The sequence below is a fragment of the Mangifera indica genome, chromosome 12 (assembly GCF_011075055.1).
Source record: "Mangifera indica cultivar Alphonso chromosome 12, CATAS_Mindica_2.1, whole genome shotgun sequence".
Lineage (NCBI taxonomy): Eukaryota > Viridiplantae > Streptophyta > Magnoliopsida > Sapindales > Anacardiaceae > Mangifera > Mangifera indica.
In genome coordinates this window covers 14,054,342-14,075,003 of record NC_058148.1, presented here as the reverse complement: position 1 = coordinate 14,075,003, position 20,662 = coordinate 14,054,342, and the positions used below count along the sequence as shown (strand labels likewise).

The 20,662-nt window shown below is 33.2% G+C and overlaps 3 protein-coding genes across 7 annotated transcripts; all 3 read left to right on the top strand.

The window, feature by feature from the left end:
* Positions 1–5,867: 5,867 nt before the first annotated feature.
* Positions 5,868–7,148, top strand: LOC123192927 (senescence-specific cysteine protease SAG12-like). Its single transcript, XM_044605635.1, has 2 exons — positions 5,868–6,377; positions 6,465–7,148. The coding sequence occupies exons 1-2, from the start codon at positions 5,930–5,932 to the stop codon at positions 7,049–7,051; spliced, it is 1,035 nt and encodes a 344-aa protein (XP_044461570.1). The 5' UTR covers positions 5,868–5,929; the 3' UTR covers positions 7,052–7,148.
* Positions 7,149–12,035: 4,887 nt separating this feature from the next.
* LOC123192930 (putative transcription factor bHLH107) lies at positions 12,036–14,758 on the top strand. Its single transcript, XM_044605641.1, has 2 exons — positions 12,036–12,868; positions 14,037–14,758. The coding sequence occupies exons 1-2, from the start codon at positions 12,551–12,553 to the stop codon at positions 14,505–14,507; spliced, it is 789 nt and encodes a 262-aa protein (XP_044461576.1). The 5' UTR covers positions 12,036–12,550; the 3' UTR covers positions 14,508–14,758.
* A 352-nt stretch (positions 14,759–15,110) lies between these two features.
* On the top strand, positions 15,111–20,047 carry LOC123193586. Of its 5 annotated transcripts, XM_044606630.1 has the most exons (7): positions 15,111–15,367; positions 15,817–16,110; positions 16,184–16,540; positions 16,695–16,826; positions 16,905–17,939; positions 18,028–18,098; positions 19,487–20,047. In XM_044606630.1, exons 2-7 carry the CDS (start codon positions 16,021–16,023, stop codon positions 19,821–19,823), a joined length of 2,022 nt encoding a protein of 673 aa, XP_044462565.1. In that variant the 5' UTR covers positions 15,111–15,367; positions 15,817–16,020; the 3' UTR covers positions 19,824–20,047. The 5 variants fall into 5 exon arrangements, with proteins under 5 accessions (XP_044462565.1, XP_044462563.1, XP_044462564.1 ...); XM_044606628.1 differs by having other exon boundaries at positions 15,878–16,110; positions 16,695–17,939; XM_044606629.1 differs by having other exon boundaries at positions 15,817–16,092; positions 16,695–17,939.
* Positions 20,048–20,662: the final 615 nt, after the last annotated feature.

Here is a 20,662-nt window from a genome sequence, read left to right as displayed (position 1 = left end):
CAATGTTGTCATCGAGCTATTCGTCTCCCCGGTGTCTCTTTCATTGCACGATTTGTCTCCCCGATGTCTCTTTTGTAAAATGATTCGTCTCCCCTACATTTAGAGGGAGAGGGAGTGCCGGTGAGGGAGAGAATGCTAGGAGGAAGAGATTGATAGAGATGGAAATGGTGACAAAGAAGCTCGCCAGAAAAAAACTGGAAAAAAATTCCACACCCTAGGGGGGAATGGCAAATTTTCAAACCTTGGGTGAGGGAAGAAATGTTTGTTTTTAAACCTAAAGGGGGCGAAATGTGATTTTTTTTTTACTTTTTTAATATTTTTAACTAAATAATCATTTTACCCTTATTTTTAATAGTGAATTTGAACTGATAGGTGGGTATTTGAGTTTTTTAAAGTTAACGGGTGGGAATCAAGGTGGGAAATAGCCCTTTGGCCTAAAATTTACCCATTTTTCAAGTGGATGAGATGGGTGGAGGGGTTTGATTATATGTGTCAAAATTTTGCTGACTTATAGTGTTGCATTTGTAGGTGAGGTTTTATAGTCAATGGGTTGGGGTTTCAAATTGGCTTGGTAGATAGAATTTTCTTCTCTCAGATAGAATGTCCCATTTTGGAGAAAACTTGTAATTGAAATCTAGAAATTCACACCAATAATTCCTTAGAAGAAAACAAGAACTGGCACAAACAAAAATTAAGATCTGGGCTTAGTTCTTCCTCTAAAGCTCTAGTGATAATGGCTCTCAAACAACTGGAGAAGAAGAAGAATTACACCGAATCGACACCTTCTACAGCAAACTTAATCTCCGTAATTTATTCTCCGCAGGTGCTTCATCTCTATCTATACATCTTTTCTTTTATTATGAAAACTGAATTATTATATTTTATTTTCTTACATAAAATGACTTTAGAAGAGGTAAGACGCAATTGATGAGACGAAGTTCCCTCTCGAGTATCACTTTAAGGCACAATTGACAATGCATGAGCATCGTGACGCATGTTTAATCTCAAAATATTAGATATTGTAAGTAAGTGTATACTTAAAAAAAAAAATTGAATTTGAATTTGATAAATTTTGATAAAACTAAACTCAAGTTTGAATTTGATGTTAATAACTAAACTCAAATTCAATTTATTACTATAACAAAATTAAATTTATTAATTAAATTCAATCTTATTTATATTTTCTTACAAAAGAAAATAATTTGATAACAAATGATAAAATAAATTTATTTATAATAGATAAGATAAGTAATTGGTATTTATCCTAACCAGTATGGGTAGATAGAATATTGATTTCTCATTTCACTCATTATAAATAGGCTAAATGACTATTTCCCATCCAAGTTTTGATGTGTTTCTAAAGTTACAGCCACAGGGTTTGGAAAACCAAAACTTTACTTATGGGTCGACTGTCGTTAGAAGAGACAGAAGTAAAATCATTATTTTACTAATAATATTAAAAAATATAAAATTTATTATGTTTTTTTTTCAAAGTTTTAAAAACTAACAACTTCACCTTCCTTAAAATTTTCTAATTTTTAAAAATAACATTTTTTTTCCAAAATATAGGGCTTATTTTCCAAACCCTCTCTGGTCATAGAAGACGACGCTTCAACTCGCAAATCTCTAGTCGCCTTTCATCTCTCCAGCGCTTCTAAAAGACGTGTCTTCGTTGACTCCGTCGATTCTTTTGGAATCGACAAAGTCTTCGTTGCGTCTTCTTGCGTCAAAGAGTGAAAATATGTTCATTGAAGATGGTGGGTTGAAGCATTGTTGTTGGTGGTCGAAAAGTGTCTGAAAAATAAACCATACATTTTAGGGGGGAAATTGTTATTTTTGAAATTTAGAAAACTTTAAGAAGGGATGAAGTTGTTAGTTTTTAAACTTTGGAAAAAATTAATGAATTTTATATTTTTTTAATATTACTAATAAAATAACGATTTTACCCATGTTTCTAAGAAAAAATTTTAACAAGAGTTGACTCATGAGTGAAACTTTGAGTGTTTTAAACCCTATGGATGTGAATTTGTGAACGTATCAAAACTTTTATTTGGGGGGAGGGACGGTGGGGGAGAGAGAGAGAGAGAGAAGTCCTTTGGCCTTATAAATAAACATTTTATTTTTTATTAGAAAATTAAATTTAAAAATTATAAGGTATCCTTGGAAGAGATGGATCCAAATTTGTTGTGCACAAGAATCTTACATCAGTGATACTGGTATATCCACTCCAATGATTATGATATGCAGTAACGACTTAAAAGCTAGTGGGTCTTTGCAAATGATATGATTGACTTTAGGGTTCTAGAACATTAGATGCCCGGAAGGGGGTGGTCAAGCAGGTCACTTGACCCCTATGCAGCAACAACTTAAAAGGTAATGGGTCTTCGCAAATTATATGGTTGACTTTAGGGTTCTAGATATGAAAACTAGGTGCGCTTTGGCGGCGTGGTTCTCCCCCCCCCCCCGAAGGTTCATTATAAAAATCAATTTTATATATACACTCACATACCATTCTAGCACCTTATATTTTACGTATAACATATTATGTTATCAAATATATTTTTAATTTTTGAATAATTAAATAAGGATAGTTGGATTTGAATTGAGTTTGTTTAAACTCAAAAATAAGTTTGACTCAAACAAGCTCAAAATAAGCTTGATTCAAGTAAATTTGAGTTTGAGTTCGTATTCAATTTCACGTTTAAAAATTAAAAATTTTTTAGTTTGAATTTAAGTTCAAGTTTAAAGAGTATTTGACTCACTAAGCTCACAAGTTTGAAAAAATTGATATAAATCAATTAAAATAATATCGTTTTGATGAATAGACATCAAAACAACGTAATTTTTGTCATTTTTTGTTTAAATATAGTATCGAATTAAACTTAAAGCTTGATTTGATTCAACTTGAGTTCTTTTCCTTTTAAGTAAGCCGAATTTGAACAATTTTAATAAGAGTTTGATAAGCTCGAGCATAAGTTTAACTCCCTTTAAATCAAATCGAACTCAAGTTTAATTTGACTCGAATATAACGTTATAAACAAATAATAAAAATAAACTATATGAGAGAGAGTCATTTTTGTTTCTTACTTACTTACCCTTTTCTCCATAACATTATCAACTCTCTTCCAAAATAAATATTTATGATAATATTTGTAAGTTATACTATTTATATTAATATAAATATATATTAATATCAATATATATATTTATTTAATTTAAAATATATTTATATTACTATAACATTGACCCAAATCATTTTTGGGTCTGCCATTGATTAGATGTGATAAGTTTTCTGCCTTCCGTCACTGACATTTGAGATAAAAAGCTACAAAAAGACATGACCAATGGAGAAATGCCCAGTTTTCTTGTGGAAATGGTCAAAATCTTACATCAGTGATATTATTATTTCCGCTCCAGTGATTATGATATTCAGTAACGACTTAAAGGTGGTGGGTCTTCGCAAATGATATGGTTGCCTTTAGCTTTCTAGATATCAACATTAGATGTGATAACTTTTCTGCCTACCATCACAAACGTTAGAGATAAAATGCTACAAAAAGACATGAGCGATGGAGAAATGCCCTGGTTTCTTCAGGAAATGGTCAAAATCTATAGACTTAAATCACATCAGGGCTTTCAGTAGTTAATAGTTCAATAGCCGCCTGGTTGGTGAAGCTGAACCACAGAGATTTCTGTAGTGCTTTGTTGAATCACGTCAGTGGTAATCAACCACGAGTTATCTTCAGTACTGTGCCTAAGAACTGTTTGACGTACAGATATGGTGATTCCTGATAGGTTAGGAGGGGTGGATTTATCCCAATTAAGCTAAGTCTAAAACAGACATGAGTTTAAATATAATTCATAATGTTTAACTCAAACTCATTCCAACTGATGACAATATAATTGTGGTGGAAATAATTAAAACATGTCATTTGTTACTAAATATCATATCATAGACATTAGCCGGACAATATCATGAGCTGAGTTCAGCTGGCAAGAAAGTTTACACTGTTCTTATTTTTGCTTGTGTTCTCTTCCTTTGTTACCACATTGATTGTCCTAGGTGGTGTGTACGCAAGGTGTCTACTTTGAGATTTAAATATGAATAAATGTTTGCTTTTTTTTTCCCCTTAAGCTATAATTTGTCAAAAAAGAGAAGAAAAAGAAAAAAAAAAAGATAAAGAAGAAAGAGTATGCTTCTGAAATGGATGTGCCGTGTAAATCCAGCTTCGCTGAGCAAAGGAATGTTTGCTGAAATGGTTTTCAAATCACTGTCTTGGTTCACTGACGATGGTGAAATAAAAATCGTTTATTGGCCCACACTAACTAATAAGCAATAAGTTTTTTTGCTTTCATGGTCACCAGTGGTCTAGTGCTGTTGAATACTGTCCATTACAGAAGATGGATTTCTATAAAATGTACGAACTGGGTTATCTTCCAGGGGTGTAGAAATGGTCTTTGGTTTCTCCTGAAACTGCAAATTTAATAAAGCTATATAGAAGTTGATTATTAATTTTAAGCTTTCTGCCATAACCAAACAGACAGTCACAGCACAAAGACAACGGTGTGAAGTTCGAGCGGGCTGTTGGATCATGTCAGTGGCAATTGAATTGTCCCACAAGTTCTTATTTTTACTTCCGTCTAATATTTAGTATGTGTATAAACTTCTTATTTTCACACTGAACTGATAGAGTCGTCGCTGCTGTGGAACCACATAAAAAGTTTCTGATAATAAACCAGTGAAGCTCTTATCTTCATCTGAACTTCTGCATACGACAACATGAGATCTTTCAGTTGTTATTTACAAGTTCACCATCTATGAACATTAAGAATTTCATTATTTTTATAAACAGATAACTGTTATCAAGAAATTGGCAGAAAAAATCTGGTTTCAATCTTTCCAAGTTTGTGAACTAAGGAATCATTATTGCCAACTTCTAAGTATTGAAGGGTTTTAGAGATGGATGATAATTTGCGACTTGTGTTTATCAGTAGAATAGTCCTGAAGCTGAAGAAATAATTGTTCAACTTCCCATCAATCAACTTCACAAATTCTGTCTTTTGTTGAAGTTGCCATCATGGTTTAATTTCTCCAAATAATCCAAGTAAGATTCTTTTCAATTCTGTTATGAGGTTTAATCATGTACCAAATTCTTATCAAAGCACCATAGTTTAAGTAATAAAGGTGGAGTTTGCCCAAACAAGAGAGTATGAGATTGATACTCACTAGCGATCAACATTAAATTTTTGAAAGAACTAATAATTCCATTTTTAAGGTGCGTTTGGTTGAGAGTTTTTAAAATTACTTCGATAATCTATCTTTTATTTTCTTGTTTGATTTGTCAGTAATAAAAGATTATAGTAATCTTCTATTACCAATACTGACGTGACAGGTAATATAAGTAGTAATCTGATTACCACCTTCACCTTAAGTATTTAAAGATTATTGGGGTAATCTTGAGTTTATTATAGAAAAATTATTATTTATTAATTTTTTGAGATAAAAATAAATTTATTTTAATTAATATGACAAATAATATAAAAAATATTTAAAAATAATTATATTCAAAGACATTTAAGTAAAATAATTTACTAGTAATTTTTTATTACCTTTAACCAAACACAATAATTATTTATACCTATCAAATTTTATCAAACATAGTAATCATTTATACCCAGTAATCTTCTAAATAATCTATTTTCAAGGTAATCTTTCTATTTTAGTAATCAAACATTATCCAAACCAAACGCCCCCTTAGGGTTAAAGTTGGAACACTTGCAAGCCACATATTAGTGCTAAGACTTTCTAGTATTATCAACAGGAGTGGATAGGTGACAAGAATCCTTGGCCATAAAATCCTTGACCATTCTGAAATTAGTTGTGCCCCCAAAAAAGATTCTCCTGTATAATTGTTTTTTCCCCCAAAAAATGAGTACCCTCTCGAACAAGTTCCAACTTACCTGCCTGGCCTCACTCCTTATTTTTTCCAGATGGGCCATTCATGCTCTGTGCCACCCTCTCAATGAGGAATTTATCCAACAAAGGCATGAGGAATGGATGGCTCAACACGGACGCCTCTATAAAGATGCACAAGAAAAGGAGCGACGCTATAATATATTCAAGAACAACTTAGAATACATTGAAAATTTTAACAATGGTGTGGACCGCGGATACAAGCTAGCTATAAACAAGTTTGCAGACCTTACAAACCAAGAATTTCGTGGCTTGTATACCGGCTACCAGAGGAAAATCTCCAAAGCTGTAGCCACATCGAAAGACAAATCCTTTACTTATGTAAACTTAACAGGTTTGCCAACTAATTGGAACTGGAGAGAAAAGGGTGCTGTGACCCCTGTAAAGGACCAAGGTAGATGTGGTAAGTAATATGTAATTTACTGTTAGCAGAGTGATTGTGTTTTTGTTTTTATTCTGTTTTTATTTTACATTCACTTTCAATACATAGGTTGCTGTTGGGCGTTTTCTGCTGTGGCAGCTGTGGAAGGAATAACTCAAATAACGACTGGTCAGTTAATATCTTTATCTGAGCAGGAGCTCGTCGACTGCGATAGTAAAAATCAAGGCTGTAAAGGGGGTCTCATGGATTATGCCTTTGAGTTTATTATAGCCAATGGTGGCCTAACAACTGAGGCCGATTATCCTTACGAGGCAAAGGATGGCTATTGCAAGACCACGATGATGGCAAATCGAGCTGCCAAGATTACTGGGTACACAGATGTGCCAGCTAACAACGAGCAGGCCTTGCTGCAAGTTGTGGCAAACCAGCCAGTCTCTGTTGCAATTGAGGGGAGTAGCTACGGTTTCCAGTTTTACTCAAGTGGAGTATTTACTGGTAACTGTGGCACACGTTTAAACCATGCCGTTACTGCCATCGGGTATGGCGCCACCAGTGGTGGCGCCAAGTACTGGCTGATGAAGAATTCTTGGGGCACTGATTGGGGTGAAGGCGGGATCATGAGGATTCAGAGAGATGTTGGTGACAGAAGAGGCCTCTGTGGACTTGCAAAGGATGCATCATATCCAACAGCTTGAAAAATATGGTGGGTTTGTATATTCGTGAACTTAAATATATATGTATGGTAGTGTGTCAGATAAAACTCTATGTAATATTAAGTTAAACTTTCTTTCTGTTGCCAAAGAAAGAAAAAGAGAGAGAGAGTGAATAAAAAATTGTGCAGTCTTTATATATGTTTCTTCCTCTTCAACAGAGAGAGAGGTCACTGGCTTATAGGCATAATTGAACAAACAACAGACAAAATCTAATTATTTGCATTGACGATTTGACAAGAGAACCACACCACTCGAGAACAAAATCAATCTAACAGAGAACCCCATAAATAGCACAAAAGCAATAAAGCACAACTATTCATAATTGGGAAACTAATTTCAGTCTCAGATTTTTTCAAGAGACATTAGATACCATATACAATGAAACAAATCTCTCCCTCCTCTCACACTATACTACAAACAAGAAAATCAAAACCATGTTTACTGAAACTCTGCCGTAACACAAATAAAATAAAATGTAAACTTATCTTATTCAGAAGTCCGAAATCCGAAGTCTTAGGCTTATGTTTGCGCAGGTGAAAGTGGAAACGAAGGTTTTAGCCAAGTAAGCGGTGACCATTTTTATTAGGATGCGAGGCAGAGAAAGAGACACAGGCAGGCGGCTAATGCTGCCAGTGTGAAAGCTGGGTTCAAGTGTGGTATGTTTAATATTTGATAACCAAAATTGCCTGCAAAATCAGATTGCATTTCCCAATTAGTACAGCCAAATTTACAGTCCACTTCACCAAAGTTCGCAGTCAAACATCTGACTAAAATTAAAAGATACCATATATAGAGTATATTGCAGTGCAGTGCAATACTGCAAAAGAAATACACCCCTAATACGAAGGTACAAATGAGGACAAGATATACATGGATCCTGATGAGCAGTACTGAAGAAAATATTCACTCTCTTTTAACTTAGGGGTAAACAAAATTGGTGAATACTAGAACTTTTATGAAAAAAACTTAGGTTTAAATTTTTGTGGTACTTATAAAACTTTAACTTATTTAATATAATAATTGTAAGTTCTATTATTATATCTAAAAATTTATCTGTTTAATTAATCTAGACGATTTCGATTACCCAATAAAGGAAAAACATTTTCTCGTTTCTTATTTTTCCTTTTTGTCTGGTTTTGTTCTTTGTCAAATTTTGATAAATGAGCTCCAAAAGTTCATGAGAAAACCAAGCCATATATGTAATTAATGTGCCAGAATACATCAGAAATATATATATATATATATAAAATTACTGCATAGAGTCCAAAATTTTACACGGCAGACTTTCAACAAAGAATCAAACATCATCCTCACAAATCAACCATGCACAAGAAAATACCTGGCTTCCATATATAGCTGTTAATTTCTATCTAGTTCCTTTTAGAGTTCTTAAAACTATAACTAAACACATAATTAAGTCGCCACTTGAAACTTGATATTTATTTATTTTGCACAATTAATCGACTGCCACCAAACCGATCAAATTATGAACTTAATATTATCTCAGAAGTCTCACTTGTAGACTGCATTGCTGCATTGGAAAACGATGTCAGCTGACAAAGAAGAGCTAATATATGTTGCAAATCTAGAAAAAAAAAACGAGTTTTTTTCTGGTTTAGTGTATATCTGGGGCAAAGAAGAGAATATATTTGATTACATATAACCTGCGAAACTACTAATATCTTCCCTGCCAGCTGCCAATCTCTTGGAAGTTAGCGTGTGTGTTGGAACTTAACTGGAAGAAACTTACCTGTGCTCGATGGCTTCCATTAATAAACACTGATTTGTACCTTTTGTTTTTTTTTTTTTTTTGGTCGCCAATTTTCTACAGGTTAAAAATATTAAACGTGCATGAAAATGGCGTAGGGTTTTACTATGAAATCTAAAACTTTACAAGCTTCATTCATGATAGCATTTTTTTTTTTTCTATTTGGAGGATTTCCTTAGACTGTTTGGTATATATGAAGCTACCATGATCCAATGGTTATCAAGTTTAACTTTTCTACGATTAATAAAGTGCTCGTTATCCTAAATTAAACGCCTCCAATTCTTTATCTTCAAATTCTGAATGAGTTGAATCTAGACAAAGCACATGATTATATTAAAAACCTTGACAATTTTTTTTCATATGAAAAATATGGCCTGGTTAGAAAGTAGTGACCACATGAAAAGTAGACGATGACAAAGAAAGATCTTCAATAGCCTATCAGAAGAAGGTCTTATCCGAAAATAATTGGGCATTTGGAGAAGCAAGCTTTTTTTTGGCTCTTTCGTTGGTTTCATTCAATATATAGAATCTTGACATGTCAAAGAAGTTGTTGGAAGGGACCCCTGTTGGCCCCCCATAGAGTGATTGATAGACAGCTTTTCTTGACCTTCAAATAATTTTTTTGTCTCTTGGCCTTAAGAACACATCAAAGTTACATTATTTCTTCAAAAAGAACAGGAGTTGAGATTTCCAAATCGATATTCATCCAGAATTTTGTGGTTCTAAGAAATTAGTGAACCCAAAAACGGAAAAAACAAACAAACCAACAAGGGCACTTTTTGTTTGGAACCATTTATAATGAATACAATCCAACATTTTTGGCACAATATCAAGAAATTCTATCAATGTACTTAATCACTTCCATATATTTTCACTGGATGAACTTTTGACTTTACCTCTTTTTTCCTTTCATTAATATTTAAATGAACCTTCTAAATTGGATTTTTAAAAAATAAATTACATACAAGCACTAAATATATTCACAAGATTATTTTTGAAAATTTATTTCTTTTTTGCTTTCATCAAAAGAAGTATGTTAATATATTACTTAGAATATTGACCAATCAATCTCAAGTCAAAACTTTTATTGATATATTAAAAAGAGACTATTCTAATTTATGTGAACTTCATTTAAACTTTTTTTAATATAAATTATTATCAGTAAGAATGATAAAATAACCAATTTTGCCTGCATCAAGCAATTATACTTTTTGAATTTAATTGTCCACTCCACACATAAACATTGTGTAAGCAAAGTTTATTTCAGGAGAGATTTTCAAGTCTTTGCCGGATAGAACAGTAAACTTATTTCTGCATTAGGGTTGAGATCCCATATCAATTTAATTCCGTTTAATAAAAGGGAAAAGGACTATTTTCCACCCATTTTTTAGACCTATCTCAAACCTATATCCACAGGAGATGAAAAACCTCTTTTTTCACCCATGACCAAATTGCCGTCCAATTTTTCAGTTAGGGACAGAGGTAAAATCGCTATTTTACTATTTAAAACCTTAAAACTTTAAAATTTCGCTATTTCCCCCCTCCAGGTTTTAAAAACTAATAACTCAACCCATCCTCAAAGTTTAAAAAATTTAGATTTCACCCCTAGGGTTTGCTTCCTTCTCCGGTCACCATCGACAGCCAACGAATTTCATCGATCTCTCATCTCTGACTACCAAGGACGATGAAGGATGACCCTTCATCGCTCAGATCTGGATGACGAAGCATCATCCAAATCTGAAAGAATAGATGAAGGACGATGAGACTAAGGACGATGTCATCTGCGTGGAGCGACAAAGAAGAGATCTTTGTCTATCTTCATCGCACTGTGCAATGAGGAGATGAAGATCTCTTTATTGCACCATCGCTGTCGCACCAGGAGAAGGAGAAGGCCGATGACGACGTCGGAAGATGAAGTTGAAGAATGGGGTGAAACTGCTATTTGTGAAAGTTATGGGGGCGACTGTGTTTTGAAAAATATGGAAACCCTAAGTTTGGGGGTGAAAATATTAGTTTTTAAAGTTTAAAAACTTTACGTAAAAGTGAAATGTTAGTTTCTAAAACCTATGAGAGGTGAAAAGTAATAAACTTTATAACTTTTTAATATAAATAGTAAAATACCGATTTTTCCTCTGTTCCTAATTGAAAAATTGAACGGCAATTTGGTGATGGGTAGGAAAATGAGTTTTTCATCTTTCGTGGGTATAAATTTGAGATAGGCCTAAAAAATGAGTGAGAAATAGTCTTTTTCCCTTTATAAAAATATATATAAACTGTAATATATATATATATATATATATATATATATATATGTATGTATATATATATATATGTATGTATATATATATATATGTATGTATATATATATATATATATATATATATATATATATATATATATATATATATATATATATGTGTATATATATCTATATGTGTATATATATGTATATATATATATATGTGTATATATATATATATGTGTATATATATATATATATATATATATATATATATATATATATATATATATATATATATATGTATGTATGTATGTATGTTTCAAACTTTAATATTACAATAAATTAGGCATATGTAGCTTTCACTATAACAACATCAACCAAAAACCCGGCTAATGTATATTTATTTGACATTTTCACATCCTATGAAGTTTTATTATTTGACTTCATACAGATTGGTTAATTGGCTTGTGTCAACAAATTAAGGTCTAATTGGTGATTTTCAACATCACAATTCTAGTCTAGTTAAATGATCTTATGCTTTATTGTTAATCATTTGACTTCAAATTTTGTTTGTTCAAGCTTCCAAGAGTCACCAAACAAATATGTATTTAATTATTTTTATAATAAAATTATGTATATCTAATTGAATGATTTTAAATTAAAAATAAAATAATAAATAATCATATATTAATATATCATCTAAATACCAAATAGAATGTTTAAAACTTAGTATATATAACATTATTTTGTCCCTTATCAATGGGGCTGACAGATGTTAGAAATATGTTATTAAGAGATGAAAAAACATTATTAAATGTGATTTTAATAAACATTAATGTTAGAAGAGAAAAAATAATATTATATATTTTGAGATATTTATGATATAGTTGTTGAAAATAATGCCTATATATAATGCAACATTATGAGAAACTTAAGGAGTATTAAAGCCTCAGGAAAAAAAGAAGCCGTTTTCACCCATCACCTCTCTTTCAAAGAGAAGTCTTAATCATCTTCTTCCAAAAAACTCTCTTCAGTGATTTCTAATCCCTTAATCTCTATATATAACTTTTCTCTTTTACCCTGAATATTCATCGAAAAGTTCTTGATTCTCTCAAAAATTCATCAAACTCTCAAACCTCAGATTCTGTCTTTCTTTAAACAGCAAGAATCTCACATTTTACAGAGAGAACTAGAAATAATGGAAGAATTCAAGACCATCAAGAAGAAAACGTGGATGTTTTCTAATTGATCTTTGTCAAACTCTTTCAACCCTTGTTTTTCACGTTATGGAATATATTACCAATACAAGAAAGAGAAGAAGAAGATTTACCAACAACATCAAAGTTTGTAACCTGCAAAACTTTCCAACTCAAAAACTCTCTTTTTGGTTTGCTCCAACCATTCATCCTCCTGGTCTACTCTTCTTTTGCATATTGGCTCTTAAAAAAGTCTTTTAAAATAAATATTTCAAATGGCTGCTTATTCTTTCAACGCAAATTCCTCATTCGGGCCTCGTTTTGGTAAACTATACGATCCAGTTTTTGGTGGTTTTAATGGCGTTTTGCGAGGTGGGTCCTTGTCTCAGTCTCAGACTCAGTCTCAGTCCTTGGTATTGGATAGTAAAGAGGGAGACCTCGTCATGCCTCCTGTGAAATCGAGAAAGAAAAAATTATCAGAGGCCAAAGCTATAGCTTCTTTGAAAAGTCATAGTGAATCTGAGAGGAGAAGAAGAGGGAGGATCAATGCTAATCTTGATACACTTCGCGGTCTTGTCCCTTGCCATGAAAAGGTTATTTCTTTTTTCATGTAGATTTTGATCAGTAATTAATTTTTATAGTATCAGTATAACTCATGTTGTTTGCTTGCTTTTGTTTTGCCATGTTGGTTTGTGTTTTCTTGTATCCCTTTAATTAAACTTCAAAGACAAAGGTTGATTACATATATCGAGGGTCTTTTAGGTGTTTATTAGCTTTTGACTTGGTTGCTTCATGATGAATTTTTCCCCAGAAATTTTGTTTTTTGTGAAGAAATCATCATCCTTGATTGTTAATATATATTAATTAAAAAGACCTGGATCAATAACAGGAAAGTTGGAAACTTTAGCTAGAATCCTCGGTCTCTTTTGTAGAGAGCTTCATTTAAAAAAAAAAAAGTATAAATTTTAAATTTTAGTGAATTTTGGTTTAATTTTTTACAAAGGGGTTCTTGATTATTATGGTATTTTGGTAATGTTTGTCATGCTTAAATGAAATCATAGTCTCTTATGATGTTTTGAAAAAACCCAATTTCACCAGGCTCTAGCTTTTTTTTTTTTCATGGATCTGTTTGTGTAGTCATCTTTGATTTTGGAAGATACTACAGTCAACTGGGCAATATATTTGTTTTTGGGCCAAAAGACTTATTCACACCTAAGGTTTAGCGTACTTTCAAACTCCCACATATGAAGAGAGAAATGAGAGAGACCGAGAGAGAGTGAAAGTGGGAGAGAAGATAACCAATGGCTAGAGATGTGAGGTGGGTCCCAATCTTGAAACTTGAAGCTTGATTAAAAGTAATTAACCTTTTATTGACTTTACTGAAGCTGCATTATATTTCTATGAGCATTAATTATGTGGTGGATATTAATGATTCTGAATGAGTGAAATCTGGTCCCTTGTTCTGAAATCCCTCATCCAAGCTTCTGTACAGGATATATCTGGATTGAAAAATATTAGAAGTTCACCATGTTTGTTTCTATCCTCTATTAACTGCCTAAGGTAAGCGAAAATGTGAGAACAAAAAGGGAAGGAAAAAAAATAAAAAATAAATAAATTTCTGGGATAGAAAATCAGTACTGATATGGCAATATATATTATTTTCTTCTTCTTGCTTTGTATATTATTTGTCTTTGCTAACATGTTAATGGTGTAATTTGAGTTATATGCAAAAAACCGGTCCTCATGGCTTGGTGTTCACAGATGGACAAAGCCGCCTTGCTTGCTGTAGTCATAAACCAAGTGAAAGAACTTAAGAAGAATGCTGTTGAAGCCAGCAAGGGTTATCTCATTCCAATGGATGATGATGAAGTGAAAGTTGAACCGCATAATGACGCAGCAGTAGGAGGAGCGTTCTTGTTCAAGGCATCGATCTGTTGCGACTACCGCCCCGAGCTTCTGTCTGATGTAAAACAAGCTCTCGATGCTCTCCCAATGAAGATAGTAAACGTGGAAATATCAACACTAGGAGATCGGTTGAAGAGTGTTTTTGTTTTCAGCAGTTGCAAACGCGGGAATATTAATAATGCTGAGGCGTCCAACCTTCTTGCAAATGCTGTTCACCAGGTCCTGAGTTCTTTCCTGGATAGAGCATCTCCGTCGCCGGAATACTCACCACTGCCGAACAAGAGGCAGAGGATCCCTTTTTTAAATTCCTCGGGCTCATCTTCTTAAGAGCTCGGATCTTGTTGGTGGGTGATAGTGGTTATATATTTATATGTGGCTGCTTGACTTGACTGTTCCAGTTAGATACACTTATATTGCAGAACTTGAACATTTGAGGACACAGTTGTTCTGCAAATTAAAGACTCTAAAATGGTGATCAACTAACTATTGATCATCATGATGCTGTTATGTATCCCCCTCTGTGTAATGGAATTCCCTTTGAATTTCCAATGAGATGCCAAACCAAATGCTTCCTGACTCATGGAGCTTTTATGGCATTATGTATAAATAAATTACTGCAGTCATTCAAGTATGTATAAATTTCAGTAAAATACCAACCATTTGAAAATTAACTTGTTACCCCAATGTTTTCGAAATTGGATTGAATATTAATCCGATGGAGGAGACGATCTGATTCTACTAACAGTAAGATTGAATTAAAGTGGGAAGAAATAAAAATGTATAATTTGCTTTTCTTGTTGTTAGATTAGCAGGAAAATTTTGAAAAAAGAAAAAAATTTATGGTTAATTTATGGTTTGAGCGGGAATGAAAAGTAAATGGTAATTCGTTTAAATATTAAGGACTACATGGTAACATACCAGGGGAACATCTTCGCTTCTTCTCAAAACGCAATCGCTGTTTCCACCGCCATCGAATTCGCCGGCATTTCATTCCTCTACATATTCAGCCAAAAAATTATAATCTATCTCTGCAGCCTCACAACTCACACGTTCTCTCTGTTGACGTCTTCTTTTTCTTAAATTACTGCAACTCCTATGCCCTGCTTCTTGGTTAATATACTCAGCAATTCCTGGACGAGGATTTCTTTGTTTGCATTTGGAATGAGGAAATCCTTTTAATCTTTCTGGTTTGTTCGGAATTCTTGTTTTCCTTGTTTGTATTAATTTAATTATTTCCGCTCATTTAAGCTAGGTTTGATTTTTGTTTTATCCTGTAGATTGTAGAATCAGTAACTTTTACCTGATTTTTCAAGTGGATGAGATGGGTGGAAGGGTCTTCATTATATATATCAAAATTTTGATAACCAATTAAGATTAATCGATGTTGGAAACTAATTAGCCAAAGCTGAGGTTGGGCATAGAAAGATATCTGTCCTCGTGGTTCTCAAGAGTGCTTATTTTGTCTGCTGTTAGATTCTAGTGTTGCATTTGTTGGTCAGGTTTTATAATCTACGGGTTGGGGTTTCAAATTGGCTTGGTAGTTAACTGTTCGATAGAATTTTCTTCTCTTAAAGTGTTGGAAGCTTGAAGAATGTAATTTTATTGCTTTAGTTAATTTGAATTTTGTTCTTTCTAGGGTTTGAGTAGTGGCAAAAAGATAGGGGTGGTAGGTAACTTTCTCCCATTAAACAATACAGTGCAAAGAAAACGAACCATTTTGGAGAAAACTGGCAATTGAAATCTGGAAATTTCCACCAATAATTCTTTAAAAGAAAACGAGAACCGCCGACAACAAAAATCAAGACCTGGGCTTTGTTCTTCCTCTAAAGCTCTAGTGCAAATGGCTCCCAAACGACTGAAGAAGAAGAAGAATTTCACCGAATCGACATCTTCTACTGCAAACCTAATCTCTGTAATTAATTCTCCACAGGTCTCCCATCTCTCTCTTCACATCTTGTCTTATTCATGACTTTCTTTTTGCTTATAAATTTCTAAAATTTCAGGGACTAAAGCTTCCAATCTTGAAGAGATTATATTACCTACTGATAAATTCGTCTTCGTTTGAAGCCGAGTTAAATAACAATGACATATGTAGCCTTGCTGATGTTCTGTTTAACGAAGTTGATGGTAGATTTAAAGAGTTTCTCTGTGGACAAGCATTGGCATCACTTCAAGAATTGGCCTTGCTTTTGAGATGTTGTATGGTTTTCCTGAACTTGCTGGTGTCTAGCCAAAGTCTTTTAATTGAAAAAGGCCGGCTTCTTCTTTCCATTCTTCGCACTTTGATTTCTGTAGAATTAAATGAAAAAACTGGGAAAAATTCAATCACACATGTTGATTCCACATGTGTGTTGCTGCAGGTACTTTACATTGTGATTCAAAACACTTTTTTCTTTACTGTAAAGTCTATCAAAAGGTTTATTTGCAGTTAATATTGAAAGGGCTATGTTCTATTTTATTGAGTTATATAATATGTGCTAAACATGAGTCTTAATGTTGAAGTTTTGATTTTAGGTATTTGCGGATGAGCTACTAATGCATAAGTCATTGAGGGAGTATTTTATGCTAATTGATTCTCTGTCTTCAACAAGTGAAACGCTATTCATGTGCCATTTTGGTCATGGTGATATTGGAACTGTGATGGAGGTGATTGCTGCACATTTTATTCTGTTGACTTCTGGTGACAAATCTTTTGAATGTTTTGTCAACGGTTTATTTTGGCAGCCTGGCAAAGATTTTAGGACTCCTGAGATGAGCCTGATGGTATCCTTATCATTGCTTCTTAACCCTATCATGCATTCTGCACCAAAAATGTTTCAGGCATATTTGATTTTATTGCTCTCTGAAGCAGTTGGGGTTAGCATTCGTTCTGAGTATTTGAGTTTAGATCTTGGAATCATGGATTGCTACCTGACAGCACTGGAGAGATCCATTATCTTGTACAAAAGCCACTTTTCGAATTTGCATATGGATGACCCTTCTGTAGGTAGTAACAGTTCAAGTGTCAAGTCGTGTATATTTGGAAGCAGTCAACTGGCTTTTGAATCCTATCTTCAGCCAGCTACGAAAGACAAAATTGATCGTGTAGTTACAAAGCTTAATGAATCTTTGCATTGTTATGCAACTGATAAAGCTTGTAGAAGAAAATCTGACCTGGTGGATGCCTCTATTGCATATATAAAGCAGAGCCTACATGTTTTTGATGGATCATACAAAGATAAAATCATGTCAATATTAATTTCCATTGTACAGAGATGCAATTTCGATAATATGCATGATACTTTGTGGTGTATTGAGGTCAAAAGTCCCCAAGATATATGTCTTCTGGCTTCTTTATTGAAGTTAATGAGTAGTTCTATGTTGCAAGCAATTTGGTGCTTGAGGCACAGCAGCAATTCAGGTTGTCTGAAAACTTTGCAGGATGTTCTGTTATGCAAGGAATATGAATTTATAAGGCATCTTGTTGGTTGTTTTCGGCAATTCAATAACTGTCTACCAATTCAGAAGTTTGTGTTTGATGTAATGAAAACTCACTCAATGAGACATAAAGAATCCAAGTGGATGTTTCTGCATTTTTCGGGCTTGCTCTCATTAAGTTATGTTGTTGGACTCGATTTTTTAGTTAAGGACTGCTTATTTATAATGATGTCATTGTTGGATCTATTTGTTTTTGAAGAGGGTGACTTAGATGCTCTGTCACCACTGTTTGCTTCTGGATTGGAAACCATTTCATCTAGATCTTCTGATAAAGCGGGAGAGGTGAGTTTTATGTCTTGCCTAAATCACTTCTCCTATTTCCTTTCTCCCTTTTCCTGCCTTGCTTTAACTTCATAGTCAATTGTTGTAGGCTTTGCTGGAGCAGAAGTCAAGCAAAACAATTGCATCAAAATTTCAAAAGATGCAGACAACATTCTTGAGGTACATCTTATTTGTATTGAGTTTTAAAGTTATTCTTTTGTCTTCATAGTTGCTATCTGCATAAATTTTATTCGGGGTTTGTTTGTAATTATTTTGACAAACATTGGATTTATTTTTCCAAGTTTCTATGTGTTGGCATATTAATTTAGCTCTTGTGCTTGTTATAGTCACTGGATTTGGTTTTTGGTCAGAATGGAACCAAACCAAACTGTTATTTTCCCTTTAGACACCCAATTGTACCAGACCCTTCTTCAACTGAAAGCAAATTAAAACAGATCAAGAAAATTGTTCAGATTGGTCCAGTTATGACGGTTTACAAAATTCTTACCATACAACAACCTTCACTCAAATCATCAACAAATTTCGAATCACCATCAAACAAAGATTACACCAAAAACTCTGATTCATTCAATATTTTCAAAAGAAAAAATGTATCTTATTATTGCAAATATTTTGCTATCAGCAATTCTATAATATCTTAGAAGATAATAGCATCAAAATACTTTGTTGTGATGCAAAGTCTCTGAATCAACACCACAATTGCAGCACAATTTCTGAAAATTATAAGTTTCTAGTTTACCTTTTATTTCATGAGGATGCACCCCGTAACAAAAAAGCGGAAGGCTAGAACTTTGCTGATTAACTTTTACTTTAAAAAAGTAATATTTGCTACTTATATAAGACTTATGGTCGTCCAAATGTGCATTGCCAATCTTTTTCTGCATGACAGGTTGTTATCATGGCCCTTGTCCTGTGTGATGGGGTTTTTTAAGACTTATTACCCCAACAAACCTATGTACTGATTTTCTTACTTGTCAGTTATGCATGAACTAGTTCTTATACTTAATTTCATTTCCCTAGTTTATATCTTTGGTTTCCTATCTTGTTCAATGTTAATTTAACTATTATGCATTACTCAACGAATATGGTAACTTCTCTGATGATTGCTTTTATAAGACCAAAAGACATGTTGGATTTTTGTGTAATACTTAGGGACTTCTTTGGTTTTTTGATTTTCTTTAGCTTATTATTGTTGCTGTTATTGTTTTTTTTTTTTTTTTTTTCTGGAGATCAGGTTTTCTGTGGATTAGTGTTAGCCTTATCATGGACAGTGATTAATTATATACAATGGAAACTTTGGACACTTCTAAGGTTCTCATATATAGCTCTTATGGCTATTGGGGAGAGCTTTCAAATGAAAATAATGATGTACTTATGATAATATCTTGGAAATCCTAAATTCTGCTGTTCTGTTGTTTCTTCTATCTCATCCCCTTATATTATTTCTCGAACCTTGTCATAAAGTGATTTGATTTTTTAAGATCTTGTACTGTTGTACTGCCATTCATCTCCATAATTTTGCGTTGTTCTTTTGTTTTGTAACACAGCAAGAGATCTCACACAAATATCAATCAAAGAAACAGAGACAAATCTAGGGAAATTACAGAAAATGCCTTTCTCAGGAATGTGATTGAATCTAATCTAGCTATAGAAGAGGAAACAGTTGAAGCCTGCAATGGTGAGGCTTTTCTGAAGTGTCTGCTTGAAGATTCTCAAAGATTGTCTGACTTAGATGATTTAGTCGACTTTATTGAGTGCAAGCGAGGGAAGGATTATAATGTTTGGTTGAAGGATCGACAAAGATTTCGAAAGTGGAAATCCGAGAGAAATGCAGTTTATAAGCGCCAGAAATGGATAAAGATCCGGAAATGTAGAAGGAAATGAAACAGAGATTGTTTGTATGCAATGTTATAAAGAAAGAATGTTGTTATATTGCTTTAGGTAATTTGAATTTTGTTCTTTCTAGGGTTTGATTAGTGGAGAAATTGATTGTACCCTAAAAAAATTAGAGAGATTTGAAAATTTTAACTCTACAGAGTTTTTTTAAACTGTTTTTAATTCTCATTCTGGATTCAAAGCAAAATATTCTAAAACCCTGTCTTTCGTTATTCAAGTGTTTCACTTTTACTGTTATTGTTGTGCAGAGCTGTTGTTATTATAAATGGGTAGTTCTAAGTCTGGCAGTGGTTTGATGGATGGTTGGGATGAAGGTGAGTTGGTTGCCCGAAGTATTAAAAAAGTTAATGTTATTTAGTATATTGTGCTACCTTCTTATTAGGTTGATGGTAGGCATGAAGTTGTAAGTAGTGAGTGGGAATAAGTAGAAGAAGGAAAACTAGGTTTAGAGTAAAATTTATGATTTCATTGCGTGGGTGCACAAATTCTGTGAGCTGGCCATTTAATGGTATCCTCTTGTTTTTATCAGATATCCTCTTGTTTCTAATGCTAACTCGTTTAATGGGCTTTACACCTCAACTGCATACATGGGTTGCTTAGTTTTTTACTTCTATTTGTGGGTGTCTTTAGATTTGTAACTCCAATTGAGATTAATGTATTAATGTTAATTAATTGACTTGATTTTTCTGGCATGACAAATTTAATGTTGTTTATACTTGGATTTGGGAGGACAGTTACTCAGGTAAAGCTATAGATGATAGTGCAGGATTGACTCGAATCAAGTTAAGCACAAATTTAGTTTGACTTGAATCTAATGTTATAAACAA

Excerpts from the sequence above, each read along its gene's own strand:
- LOC123192927 (XM_044605635.1), top strand. The coding sequence starts at position 5,930 with ATGAGTACCCTCTCGAACAAGTTCCAACTTACCTGCCTGGCCTCACTC. Across the intron at positions 6,378-6,464 it reads AAAGGACCAAGGTAGATGTG|GTTGCTGTTGGGCGTTTTCT; the intron begins GTAAGTAATATG and ends TTCAATACATAG.
- LOC123192930 (XM_044605641.1), top strand. The coding sequence starts at position 12,551 with ATGGCTGCTTATTCTTTCAACGCAAATTCCTCATTCGGGCCTCGTTTT. Across the intron at positions 12,869-14,036 it reads TTGTCCCTTGCCATGAAAAG|ATGGACAAAGCCGCCTTGCT; the intron begins GTTATTTCTTTT and ends TGGTGTTCACAG.
- LOC123193586 (XM_044606628.1), top strand. The coding sequence starts at position 16,021 with ATGGCTCCCAAACGACTGAAGAAGAAGAAGAATTTCACCGAATCGACA. Across the intron at positions 16,111-16,183 it reads CTGTAATTAATTCTCCACAG|GGACTAAAGCTTCCAATCTT; the intron begins GTCTCCCATCTC and ends CTAAAATTTCAG. Across the intron at positions 16,541-16,694 it reads CCACATGTGTGTTGCTGCAG|GTATTTGCGGATGAGCTACT; the intron begins GTACTTTACATT and ends TTTTGATTTTAG.